The 12,302-nt window shown below is 47.4% G+C and overlaps 2 protein-coding genes across 4 annotated transcripts; both read right to left on the bottom strand.

Moving 5' to 3' along the window:
• Window positions 1-257: 257 nt before the first annotated feature.
• Window positions 258-8,285, bottom strand: LOC148331755 (lymphocyte antigen 75-like). The gene is made up of 9 exons (XM_088301947.1): window positions 8,199-8,285; window positions 7,650-7,770; window positions 7,534-7,575; window positions 7,290-7,457; window positions 3,765-3,882; window positions 3,637-3,684; window positions 3,387-3,554; window positions 487-603; window positions 258-404 (listed from the first exon to the last, which is right to left on the bottom strand). Exons 5-9 carry the CDS (start codon window positions 3,871-3,873, stop codon window positions 316-318), a joined length of 531 nt encoding a protein of 176 aa, XP_088158073.1. The 5' UTR covers window positions 3,874-3,882; window positions 7,290-7,457; window positions 7,534-7,575; window positions 7,650-7,770; window positions 8,199-8,285; the 3' UTR covers window positions 258-315.
• Window positions 8,286-8,408: 123 nt separating this feature from the next.
• LOC148331754 (C-type lectin domain family 4 member F-like) lies at window positions 8,409-10,940 on the bottom strand. Of its 3 annotated transcripts, XM_088301946.1 has the most exons (5): window positions 10,764-10,940; window positions 10,582-10,691; window positions 10,266-10,387; window positions 10,141-10,203; window positions 8,409-8,540 (listed from the first exon to the last, which is right to left on the bottom strand). In XM_088301946.1, exons 1-5 carry the CDS (start codon window positions 10,908-10,910, stop codon window positions 8,446-8,448), a joined length of 537 nt encoding a protein of 178 aa, XP_088158072.1. In that variant the 5' UTR covers window positions 10,911-10,940; the 3' UTR covers window positions 8,409-8,445. The 3 variants fall into 3 exon arrangements, with proteins under 3 accessions (XP_088158072.1, XP_088158071.1, XP_088158070.1); XM_088301945.1 differs by having other exon boundaries at window positions 10,141-10,387; window positions 10,764-10,910; XM_088301944.1 differs by having other exon boundaries at window positions 10,141-10,387; window positions 10,582-10,910.
• Window positions 10,941-12,302: the final 1,362 nt, after the last annotated feature.

Here is a 12,302-nt window from a genome sequence, read left to right as displayed (position 1 = left end):
CTTCTTGTAGCAGGTGGAGCCAAAAGCGCGCCACCCGTCCTAACACATTGATCCTTGATCGACTGAAGACACATTTGGGGGTTATTCTGATAAAACTGCATAATTGTCTTGTCAGTATTTCGTGAAGACTAGAAATTCAGCAAGCAAGCAGTCGTGCAAGCGCCTCATTTCAGTTTTCGCTGATTGCGTCACCTGCATTCCTGACAATTGACACGCCCACAAAGGAAAGCATGCTTAATTTTTAGGACTTAAGAAAAGAAGCCTTCTTAATTCCTTGCATCCAAGTGACAATATTTTGTGCATTTCGGCCCAACGTCACATCTTACCTCTTCCTCTTCTCTTGCAGATGTAGCTGCTCCTCTGCTGGCAATTGTCTGCTTTCCAGCGGCCGTTGCCGGTGGTGCCTGGAAGGAGACGACACATGCTAAGCTCTCCTCCGTTTCTACGCGCAGTCTGCGATGAACATCGGGCGGGTTTTAGACCGACTCTGGTTCCAGTGGATGTAAGTCAACGGGGACCCATCAGTCCATTCGATGTGGTCTTTAGAGGTGGTTTTGCCACCCAACCAGAGAGACGGTCCGGTCGGCAGATATCCGTACAGCCCTTTGAATCAAAGGTAAATATGAAAAAAAATACGAAACATCTTCCGAGTTTCTCCATATTCAATCCATAAGATATAATTATAAATATACAGTACATTATGTCTGAACAAATTGTGTTCATTTTTTTACCAACGTTAATATGAATTAGGAGTTTCTAAATACATGTTTTTCTCAAGCAAAAGAAGTTCATGTTGAATACCAAAATGTTAAGGAATGCCTGCATGGTAACCAAGCGCTAGTTTCTGTAGCCGGGGATTAGAGCGCCAAGATCCCTGCCCAACCCCGTTGGGCCCTCCCACGGGTGGTGAGCCTATGAGAAGGGGGGAGCCATGTTGCCTTTTCGGGCAGAGCCCCATCTGTGCAGGCACGGCCACCAGGCGCTCGCGAACAAGCCCCACCTTCAGGCCCGGCTCCAGAGAGGGGCCCTGGTGACCCGCGTCCGGGCAAGGGAAATCGAGGTCCATTTATCGTAGTCATTAGGGATGTAAAGATTCGCGACGCCATGTTAACCAGAGCCGCTCTCTCATGTCTGTGCTGGGAAAGAACTAATTAGTCAGCGAACTTGCGTGAATTAAAAACCAAAACAGTTTTTATATACGCGTGATTGACATCTAAATAGCAAGAACACAAGTGCTAACTTGCGACCACGCACCGCGTGTTGTGTTTATGAACTCGGACATTTGACCATTTGATATGCATATTAGGGAAGAAAAACAGGTTAAATGAAAACAAAATTAAAAATCAATCGAAGTGATGATTTTAGTTTTATTTAGTGCATTTCCTCAAATTTATTCATAAGATTTCAGTCACTTCCACATTAAAAAAATTGATTGGTGCTGAAGTAAAGTGAAATATGTTTACAAGTATTTCTCGTGGTATTTATAGGTAGTTTCATAATAACAGTGCAACTCGTCATAGTGTATAGTTTTTGGTTCCATTCAAAATGCACAAAACATTTACACGCATGCACTAAACATCAATGCGTATTTCGTTTGTGGATCGCTTCAGCATCACACAATCGCACAGAGACAAGCGTGGCAGCAATTAAAAAAAAATAAAAAATATCGAATCAAATTGAAATTGTGAACTGAAAATCAAAATCGAATCGGCGCTTGAGTGAATCGTTACATCCCTAGTAGTCATCATAAGGGGTCTTGTGAGCTGTGCTACATCTGGACCCTCACCTAGGACATGTTTGCCATGGGCGATCCAACCAGGGGCAAAAAGCCCTAGACAACTTAGTTCCCTTTTTTGAAGGAGGGCGACCGGAGGGTGTGTTCCAATTACATAGCAATCACACTCCTAGCCTCCCTGGTAAGGTCTACTCAGGGGTACTGGAGAGGAGGGTCCGTCGGTAGATCGAATCTCAGATCCAGGAGGAGCAGTGTGGTTTTCGTCCTGGCTGTGGAACAGTGGACCAGCTCTACACTCTCTACAAGGTCCTTGAGGGTGCATGGGAGTTCGCCCAACCAGTCTACGTGTGTTTTGTGGACTTGGAGAAGGCCTTTGACCGTGTCCCGTGGGGATTTATGTGGAGTGTGCTTCGGGAGTACGGGGTACCGAGCCCCCTGATACCGGCAGGTCGGTCCCTGTACCACCGATGCCTGAGTTTGGTCTGCATTGCCGGAAGGAAGTCGGATTCGTTTCCAGTGAGGGTTGGACTGCGCCAAGGCTGCCCTTTGTCACAATTCTGTTCATAACTTTTATGGACAGAATTTCTAGGCGCATGCGAGGCAATGAGGGGATCCGGTTTTGGTGGCCTCAATATTGCATCTCTATCTTTTTGCTGATGATGTGGTACTGTTGGCTTCTTCAAGCCGTGATCTCCAAGTCTCACTGGAGCGGTTCGCAGTCTAGTGTGAAGCGGTTGGGATGAAGATCAGCGCCTCCAAATCTGAGACCGTGGCTCTCAGTCGCAAAAGGGTGGAGTGCCCTCTCCAGGTCGGGGAAGAGATCCTGTCCCAAGTGGAGGAGTTCAAGTATCTTGGGGTCTTGTTCACGAGTGAGGGGAGAATGGAGCGAGAGATTGACAGGCGGTTTGGTGCAGCGTCTGCTGTGATCCGGACCCTCTCTCTGTCGTGGTGAAGAGCCAAAAGGGGAAGCACTCGATTTACCGGTCGATCTACGTTCCTACCCTCACCTATGGTCACGAGCTGTGGGTCGCGACCGAAAGAACAAGATTTCGAATACAAACGGCCGAAATGAGCTTCCTCCGCCGGGTGTCCGGGCTTTCCCTTAGCGATAGGGTGAGAAGCTCGGCCATTCAGGAGGGACTCAGCAGGAGGGACTCAGTGTCGAGCCGCTGCTCCTCCACGTTGAGAGGATGAGGTGGCTCGGGGATCTGATTAGGTTGCCTCCTGGACCCCTCCCTGGTGAGGATTACTGGGCATGTCCCACAGGCAGGGGGCCCAGAGGACGACCCAGGACACGCTGGAGAGACTATGTCTCCCGGCTGGCCCGGGGATCCTACCGGAAGAGCTTGAAAACGTGGCTGGCAAGAGGGATGTCTGGGCATCCCTGCTGAAGCTGCTACCTCCGCGACCCGACCCCAGATAAGCGGCGGATAATGAATTAATGTATGGTAGCCAAATCCAGGTTATGTCTGGGGTTGGTGGAAGTCGCAAGCTTTTTTTCTCTTCTATTCTTTGGAATCATAGACACCTGTCTAAATGTTGACACGAGAAGGTGGTTTCCTTCACTTTTGGACTTCCATCAAGCACCCGAGCTACTAGAAATGCCGCAATGTTTGCAAAACTTATGGCGACAATCGCACGGATGGCCTACCTTGAATGAAAGTCTGCTCAGCGTACTCGGCGAGACTGAGCAGGTCGCCTCGGAGCCGGACGCAGTCAAGTCGCGCCTCCTGCCAGGTCTTGGTGGACTTGCGGTTGAGCAGGTAGCAGAAGTCGTTGGAGGGGTTGTCCACCCACCAGCCGCACTTTGCACTCCAGCCTGCATGCAAGACTCGAGTCACTTGAGGGCAAACGCGCGACAGGACACCGACCACATGTCGACTGCAGGGTGGTACGCCCACCTGGTACTAATGTTGATGGCGGAAGATGAAGAGACCCTCGGACCTTCACTGTAAGAATATGAGAGGGATCAAATTTGAGAGCGCAAATAGAAGACCAAGTGCAAAGTGAGCGCTGGTTACTTTCTGACCTTTTTTGCAGATGAACGGCTGCTTGTCAATGCACGACCAGGAAGCAGGTCGTCCAGTAGTTGACATTTCAGAGAAGTCACCAGATCCTCGAGAATCACCTGCCCACATGATGTTGACCTGCGGACGACAGTTTGGTGTACTCTGTCGGCATGGCTCTTCCTCCAAAATCACTTACGATTCTCTTCAACATGTTCACAACCTTTTCCTCACAACATAATCTGTTGCAATAGTTTAACTTTCTTCCTCAGGCTCAAAACCTTTCAAACTGGGACAAGTTTGTCATGTTGTCACTTTATTGTCAGAAAATGTTCAACTTTTACCTGTAAAAGTACTGAATGCAGCTGTGAGCAGGCTACAAACACAGCACCCAAATGCCTTGTTCCTTATCTCTGGTGACTTCAATCATGCTTCTCCTTCCTCCTCTCTGCCTTCATTCACACAATATGTAACATGCCAAACCAGAGACAATAAAATATTGGACCTCTTCTATGCCAACACCAAGGAGGCGTACACGTCACTGCCCCACACCCCGCTTGGCAAAGCTGACCACAACTTGGTTGCTCTCCTGCCTGTGTACAAACCTCTCGTCCGCAGGCAGCCAGCTGTGACACGCACAGTTCAGCGATGGTCCGGAGAAGCCGAGGAGGCCTTGAAGGACTGTTTCAACACAACTGTGTGGGAGGTATTCAGCGAAGCTCACGGTGAGGACATTAATGGTCTAACAGACACAGTTACAGACTATATTAACTTCTGCATGGAGAACACCATTCCCACCAGGACTGTAAGATGTTTCTCCAACAACAAACCCTGGATCACACCGGACATTAAAGCTCTCCTGAAGGAGAAAAAAGAGGGCTTTTGTTTCAGGCGACAAGGACGAGCTGAAGAGAGTGCAGCGTCAGCTGAGAAGGAGGATCCGAGAGGGGAAAAAGTCCTACAGGATGCTGATGGAAGAACAACTGCAGCGGAACAATGCCAGGGATGTCTGGAGGGGCCTGAAGACCATCTCAGGCCACGGACAAGCAGGTAAGACCCAGAAGGGGGGGGGGGCTCCAGTGGGCAAATGAGTTGAACCTATTTTTCAATAGGTTTGATCAAATGTCTGACCCCGCTCAGGCTTCCCTGATGCAGCCCCCACCCACCCCTCCTGCCACTGCGAACAAGACCCTCTCTCCCCCTCTCTCGCCCCTCTCTCTCTCCACAGGCTCCAGTTCCCAGCCTCATCAGACAACCACCACTTCCTCCTGCTCAGCCTTGTTCCTCACAACATCTCAGGTGAAGAACCAGCTGAGGAAGATGAAGGCGAGGAAGGCGGCAGGCCCAGATGGGATCAGCTCCCAGCTCCTCAAATCCTGCGCAGACCAGCTGTGTGGAATCGTCCAGCACATGTTCAACCTGAGCTTGAAGCTGGGCAGAGTCCCCCAGCTGTGGAAAACATCCTGCCTGGTTCCGGTTCCAAAGACACCCCATCCGAAGGAGCTCAACAACTTCAGACCAGTGGCGCTGACGTCTCATCTGATGAAGACCCTGGAGAGACTGGTCCTCGTCCATCTGCGCCCCCTGGTCAGCTCCTCAATGGACCCACTCCAGTTTGCATACCAGCCTGGCATCAGTGTGGATGATGCCATCATCTACCTGCTCCACACTTCACTCTTCCACCTGGAGAAGGCGGGGGGCACGGTGAGGATCATGTTCTTTGATTTCTCAAGTGCTTTCAACACCATCCAGCCCGCCTTATTGGGAGACAAGCTGGAGCAGGCGGGAGTGGCCCACCACCTCATCACATGGATTCACAACTACCTCACAAACCGGCCACAGTACGTGAGAACACAGGACTGTGTGTCTGACGTGCTCCTCTGCAGCACGGGAGCGCCGCAGGGAACTGTGCTGGCTCCCTTCCTGTTCACCCTCTACACCTCGGACTACAAATACAATTCCACAACCTGTCACCTGCAGAAGTTCTCTGATGACTCTGCGATTGTCGGCCTCATCACTGACGATGACGATCGGGAGTACAGAGGGGTTACGCAGGGGTTCGTGGACTGGTGTCAGCAGAACCGCCTCCAAATCAACGCTGGGAAATCCAAAGAGCTGGTGGTGGATTTCCGCAAGCGTCGGCACTCTCCACCTGCACCAGTGAATATCCAGGGAACAGACGTTGAGAGGGTCTCAACTTACAAGTACCTGGGTGTTCATCTGAACAATAAACTGGACTGGAGCGACAACACAGACGCTCTCTATAGGAAGGGTCAGAGCAGACTCTTCCTACTCAGGCGGCTGAGGTCCTTTGGCGTTCGGGGAACACTCCTCAGGAACTTCTATGACTCGGTGGTTTCATCAGTCATCTTCTATGGAGTGGTCTCCTGGGCAGGAGGCATCTCGGGCCGAGACAAAAAGAGACTGGACAAACTGGTGAGGAGGGCCAGCTCTGTCCTGGGCTGCTCCCTGGACTCTGTGGACTCAGTGGGGGGCAGAAGGATGACGGCAAAACTGTCATCAATGCTGGACAAACCAGCCCACCCATTCAATGACACTCTGAGAACACTTTACAGCTCCTTCAGTGATAGACTTTTACACCCTCGCTGTACCAAAGAGAGATTTCGCCGCTCCTTCCTGCCTACTGCTGTCAGACTTTTTAACAAGAACATTGGGTCAGGCCTACAAACAGGAGGGCATTTGTGCAATTGTGCAGTTCTAGAATGCAATATACACTACTACTGTACTTTCAGCCAAGGGTGTACTTTAACATCGACCAATGATGTATTTTGTTTACCATTACAGTATTCTTATTACAATACTTCTATCACTGTAGTATTTCTACCACTGCAGGATGTTCACTATTACAGTACTTTTATCATTGCAGTACTTTTATAATTACGGTATTTCCTATCATTGTGCTACTTTTACTATTACAATACTTCATCATTGCAGTATTTTTCCATCGTTGCAGTACTTCTACCATTATAGTACTTTTATCATTGCAGTATATTTTATCATTGCAGTACTTTTACCATTACAGTACTTTTATCATTGCAGTATTTTCTATCATTGCAGTACTTTCCTGTCATTTCAGTACTCTCACCATTACAGTACTTTTATCAGTGTAATATCTTTATCATTGCAGTATTTTCAATCATTCAGTAGTTTTCATCATTACAGTGTTTCCCCCTCTGTATAATGGACAGGCATTAGGAGTGTTTCCTTACACTTAGATACGTTTATACTGTGTATATTTGCATGCTTTTTATGAATGTCTGCTGCTAATGTTACACATTAACGGCTACATTACGCCGCCGACTCTGTGTGATCTATATCTTTGCTGCTGTAACACTTCAAATTTCCCCATTGTGGGACTAATAAAGGACATCTTTATCTTTATCTTTATCTTTAAAATTCTGCAAACTGTGACATGAGTGGATTTTTTCTCCTTCTTTTGAATGAAATAAAATGAGCAAAATGTTGACCTCAGAAGCTGGGACACCTCACATTTGGATTCATTCATCAAGGAGGGACGAGCAGCCTACCTTCTATGAACGTCTGTTCGTGCGAGTCAGTGATACTGAGCAGGTCGCCTCCGCGGCGGACACAGTCATCATGCGCCTCCTGCCACGTCTTGGTGGACTTGCGGTTGATCAGGTAGCAGAAGTCGTTGGAAGGGTTGTCTTGCCACCAGCCGCACTTTGCACTCCAGCCTGCAAGCGAGACTCAAGTCACTTTGGGACAAACTCACAACGAGACCACATGTCAACTGCAGGGTGGGACGCCCACTTGGTATTGATGTTGACGGCTGAAGAACCGGTCGAGTCTTGGCTGGAAGGACACAAGAGGGATCAAATATGAGAGCATGCATGAGAGTGCAAAGTGGGCTGTCGTGACTTTCGCACCTTTTTTGCAGAGGGATGGCAGATTGGCGGAGCAATCCACATTCCAAACCTTCCCAGCCCAGAGATGATATCCGCATTCACCTGAACCCACTGACGCGCCGCGACCGCACAGGATGTCAGCCTGCAACAACATGTCCGGACGTGACTTGAGCGTGTTTGGTGCTGCAGTCGCTGGTGATGGCTTCCCACCGCATTTCCTCCCAAATTTTTCCTCACATAATTTTTTTCACACAATAGAAATTGTTGCAACATTCCAACTTTTGTCCAGCAAAAACACAACATTGAGTTTCACACTGAAACTTTTCAAATGGTTTCTTTTTATTCTGTAAAATGTTTCCTCGTGAAATAAATTTAGTGTACTGCTTACCTTTTCCATGTAAATTCTAATCCTCAAAGAGGTTTTTCTCTTCTCGTAACATGATGACCATTCTTATCAAAGCATTTCCTCCTAATTCAATAAAACTGCTCGAGTTTTGTCCTCACTTTTAACTTTTGCCGTTAAATACGACAGCTTCAACTGACAGCTTTTGCTGTAAACGTGTCACTTACTGTACTTGTTCCGTCACTCCACATCCAAGATTCGGTCGTGATCTTCTTGAATCCCAACCAACTACCAAGACATGTACGGCGTAAATCTTGAGGAAAGCAGAACAAGCACTTCAGCACAAGAACGGCATCCAAACTTGTCCGATGTTGTGAGGCATTGCGGCATCGTCAGTTGGTCTTGTTTCTTACCCCACAAGAATTTGCCATCTTCCTCTGAGTGGACGCTGGGCAGATGGCCTTTCTGTTTTACTTAGGATGCTTCGGCTGCCTGCCAAGCCATCGTCGTCGCCTCGTAGTGATAGCAAGAGTCCTTGTAACTGAACTCTCCAGGGTCGCAGTAGGAAGCTGAAACCCAAAAGAAACTGATTAGAAACCAACAACGGAGCCAAGACCACCTATCCCAACGGTGCTTGAGCCCAGGAGCCTCCGGCACCCAAAGGTCGATCAGAATTTTGAAAATTATAATTAAAAAAGCCACGAAATTGATTTTTCTGTCAATCACACAATGGCATCACACAACAGTACATGTTGCCATCGAAGTCTTTAGCGCCCAAATTTTCAACCCGTTTTCCTGCTATGAATTTGGAATTAAACGGCATCCATTTTAATGGTCCAATTTCCATTCCTGTTTTCAGTTGCATCACCAAATGGTACCATTTCTCTAACGTCTAAGTTATAATTAAATTGACATCAGAATTTTCTTTTTATGTAATCAGGGGTCTCCGTTTGTCCCAATGAAAAAACAAATCTAATATTTGACCCTTTAGATGCATATCTGACGTCACACCAATGGACAAGATAACGCGGCATGGAAATATTGTTGGAAATTATTGTCGTTTTTAAGTTGTAAAGTGGCGTATCTAATTCTTGGACGTTTGCCTTCCCATATAAATCGAGACCCGCGCCTATCCCATTTCGGAAATTGGTCACTCTGAATAATCACGGGCAAGGCTGAAAAGGAAAAAAAACACGCCAGACAAGATATTCATTTGGACCACGCTTATCCTTCTGCGTATTCCCATTGGGTGCGTGAGCCACTTTTCCATATCGCCCCTTATGGCTCGGTCAATTTGTTTTTGTTTTCTATTTATTTTTTCCAAAATACTTTATTCATTTGGCATGCCACTTTTACTTGCCATTTTTCTCATTCTTTAGTCCGTACACAATTCAACATAATGTCACTTTGTAGAGCAAGACACTTGACCCTTTTTGTGCCGGTCAGTCCGCTGCCCTCCGGCCGCCATCTGTGGACCGTTCCGGCCTCGACCCACCAGCGTTATTCAGAAATATTGTTGGCCCCCGCCCTCCCCACAAAAAAGAGGAGCGATGCTAACGGCAGAGCTTTATTTAAAGATCATTGAATGGATGTATGGATGTTTGTGTCAGAAGAGCTGTGAAACAGCAGCGTGCCTGTATTTCCTGATTTTGACAACACGGAACCAGCGCCACCCACCTGCTACTGGGGCATACCATCACAAGATGGGGCGGTGGTGGGGGTCAAGACCACAATCGCTTTAACAATCATAAGTTGGCTAATTTACTATTCAAATCCGCTTACTTGATAAGGTGCTCATTATGGTGGTAAGTGTTTTGTCAAACGGTTTGACTTCCCCTCTGATGTTTGTTTGTGTCCTGGCTCCTCCTCCTCCTTATTCGTCTCCTTTCTTCTTCTCCACGAGCGTGCCCAATGCAGGAAAGTACGCGCAGTTTGTTTTATCGGGATTGTGGTGTTTTGCCTTGGCCTCGCTGCAAAACGGGCCAGGCAGCGGATGGGGCGCTCGCTCGCTGGGCGGCAACTCAGACGTGCGAGAGCGTGAGTAGAGCTTCTTGGTTATGGGGAGGGGGGACTCAATTTGGTGGTCGGGGGTGGGTCAAGGCGGCCCTAAACAGGTCGGTGCGGGTGTATTTATAAAAAAAAAATAAAAATAGTGTCACTGCAACTCACTCTCCACTCGACGGTACTCGAAACCTTTGTCTTTGCCGAAACACGGCTGTCCTTCCGCGCAGTCTGCAGGAAGACGACGTGATTGCGCTTTTCTTCTTTCAACGTCAACATGACGACTGACTTACCACCAAGTGAGCGCTCGCACATGTACACCAACGAGGATCCGCACGAGCCGCGTCTCCACTTGCCAGGCTGGTTGGGTTTGTACTCACCTTGGTTGACGTACGCGCAGGACTCAACATCGGCGCTGTCAAGAGAAGCCATGAAAAGTGAGACACATCTTGGAGTTTTTTGGGACAAATTGAAGGTTTTTCCCTCTTTTCTGATGACAACTTTTTTTTCCTCGTCACGTGCGCTCTCTCACAATTTTAAAACATGCTCCAATATCTCAAGATGTGTCGTGCCTCACAATCAAAGGACGCAAAGACGTGACTGTCTTACCTTCTGTGATGACCATCGGCCCAGTTGGAGTGGGTCGCCGTCACACGGGCGTCGGACCAAGTCAGCTTCTTTGTCACCGCGTCATACTGACACCAGACCGCGTCGCATTTCTGCAAAGACCAATCCCGGTTGTCAATCGAGTACTTGTAGAAAAGCGACCGCCGCTTGCGCTTCCGTCTCACCAGATTGGAGAGTCCGATCCAGAACGGGTCCACGCCCATTTGCTCCTTCACGAAGGCTTCCTCGTGTGACGAGGCGATGGAGACCAGGTCGCCGCCCTCCCAGACGCAGTCGTAACGGGCCCCCAGCCAACCGTTGGGGGTCGCCATCTTGTAGCAGCTGGAGCCAAAACGGAGCCACCCGTCCTGACATGTTGACTCCTGAGCATCTAAGGACACATTTTGGGATCATTCTGACACAACAGCACATTTGCCTTGGTCATTTTTCATCATTTTGTGAGAACAGCAAATTCAGCTAACAAGCAGTCAAGGATGCAGTCGCCTTTTTTAAAAAAATTTTTTACAAACAGCTACAACATCAATCTTGCTGTTTTAGTTTGCCTTTTGCACTGAATGGGACGCCAGGCGGTGTACAAGAAAGATTTTGTTTGCATTTTCACGTTCGAGGCGCATCTTCATTTCTAATTCGTATGCATCAGCATTTCATGATAGTCGTGCAGTTGCAGACCAAAAAAAAGCAAAAGCTTCATCTTATTATTTATATTTTGACTGATTCAATTCTAGCAGACAATTTCGTTTTTGACCTGACATGAAGTCTTTGAAAGACTCGCTGAAACAGGTAAAAATGAACCTGAAAGGAAATTGTCTGCTTTAAATGAATCAGTCAAAATATAAGCAAAAGCTTCAATTGTGCTCCCATTTTAGTATCTTCAACGTTTTTGCACTTCCTTTGTACGAGTGACATGCATGTTTTGGGTCATTTTTTTATTTTTTATTGTGGTCGTTGTTTCGGCATCTTGTGAATTGCTATCATGATGTTTTAGTACTCGAAATGGAAAAAAAAAAAAAAAAAAAAACAGACGGTCAGATTTCACACTGCCAGGATTTTAAAAAATGTGTGTGTTTTCTTTTTTTTAAACAGGTGACGACAAAGACAAGTTATTCGATGAGAACATCCGCACTGCCACAATGACAAAAACAAATCCTTTTTTGCTGCCCATGACAAAGATCAATGGAATTTTACGCTAATTAAAACTGTGTTTCTGTTACTACTTGCTCTGCGGCAATTGACCTTTTTTTATTGACCTCATTTTTGCTCGTTTTCTTAAAATCCTAAATGGTATTCAAATGCACTGAATAGCCATTCTTGACAGTGACAACGACATTAAACTTTGTTTAAAACTGCCAAACTATTGAATGTTAAAACTCAAGAAATGTGCCGTTTGATCACTGACCAAAATTTGTGCGGATGAAATGAATCTCGCGACCCGACGCCTGCGTTTTGTGTCGTTGAAACAGGAAAAGTGGGAAAGTTGCAGCGCGTGGAGCAACTTTCCAAGCCCGTTGCTCGCTGCATTTTCGGGACGAGTCACGGAAGCCAAGAAGGTATACTGACGGCCGAGGAGGGAGACGACATCAAGAAGTCGCTGGATTTTCTTGTCTGCTATCAAAATGCAGCAGAAAGAGATGGAGGAGGGAGTTGAAGCGGTGAAGATCCAAAACGCTGAGAAAGATTTTGCGGCGCAGGGAGTAGGAGATGGA

This window comes from Idiotropiscis lumnitzeri, chromosome 8 (genome assembly GCF_059441095.1).
Source record: "Idiotropiscis lumnitzeri isolate Australia: NSW breed Sydney's pygmy pipehorse chromosome 8, RoL_Ilum_1.0, whole genome shotgun sequence".
NCBI classification, from domain to species: domain Eukaryota; kingdom Metazoa; phylum Chordata; class Actinopteri; order Syngnathiformes; family Syngnathidae; genus Idiotropiscis; species Idiotropiscis lumnitzeri.
The sequence above is the reverse complement of the archived record's forward strand: the minus strand, read 5'-3'. Positions and strand labels throughout refer to the sequence as shown.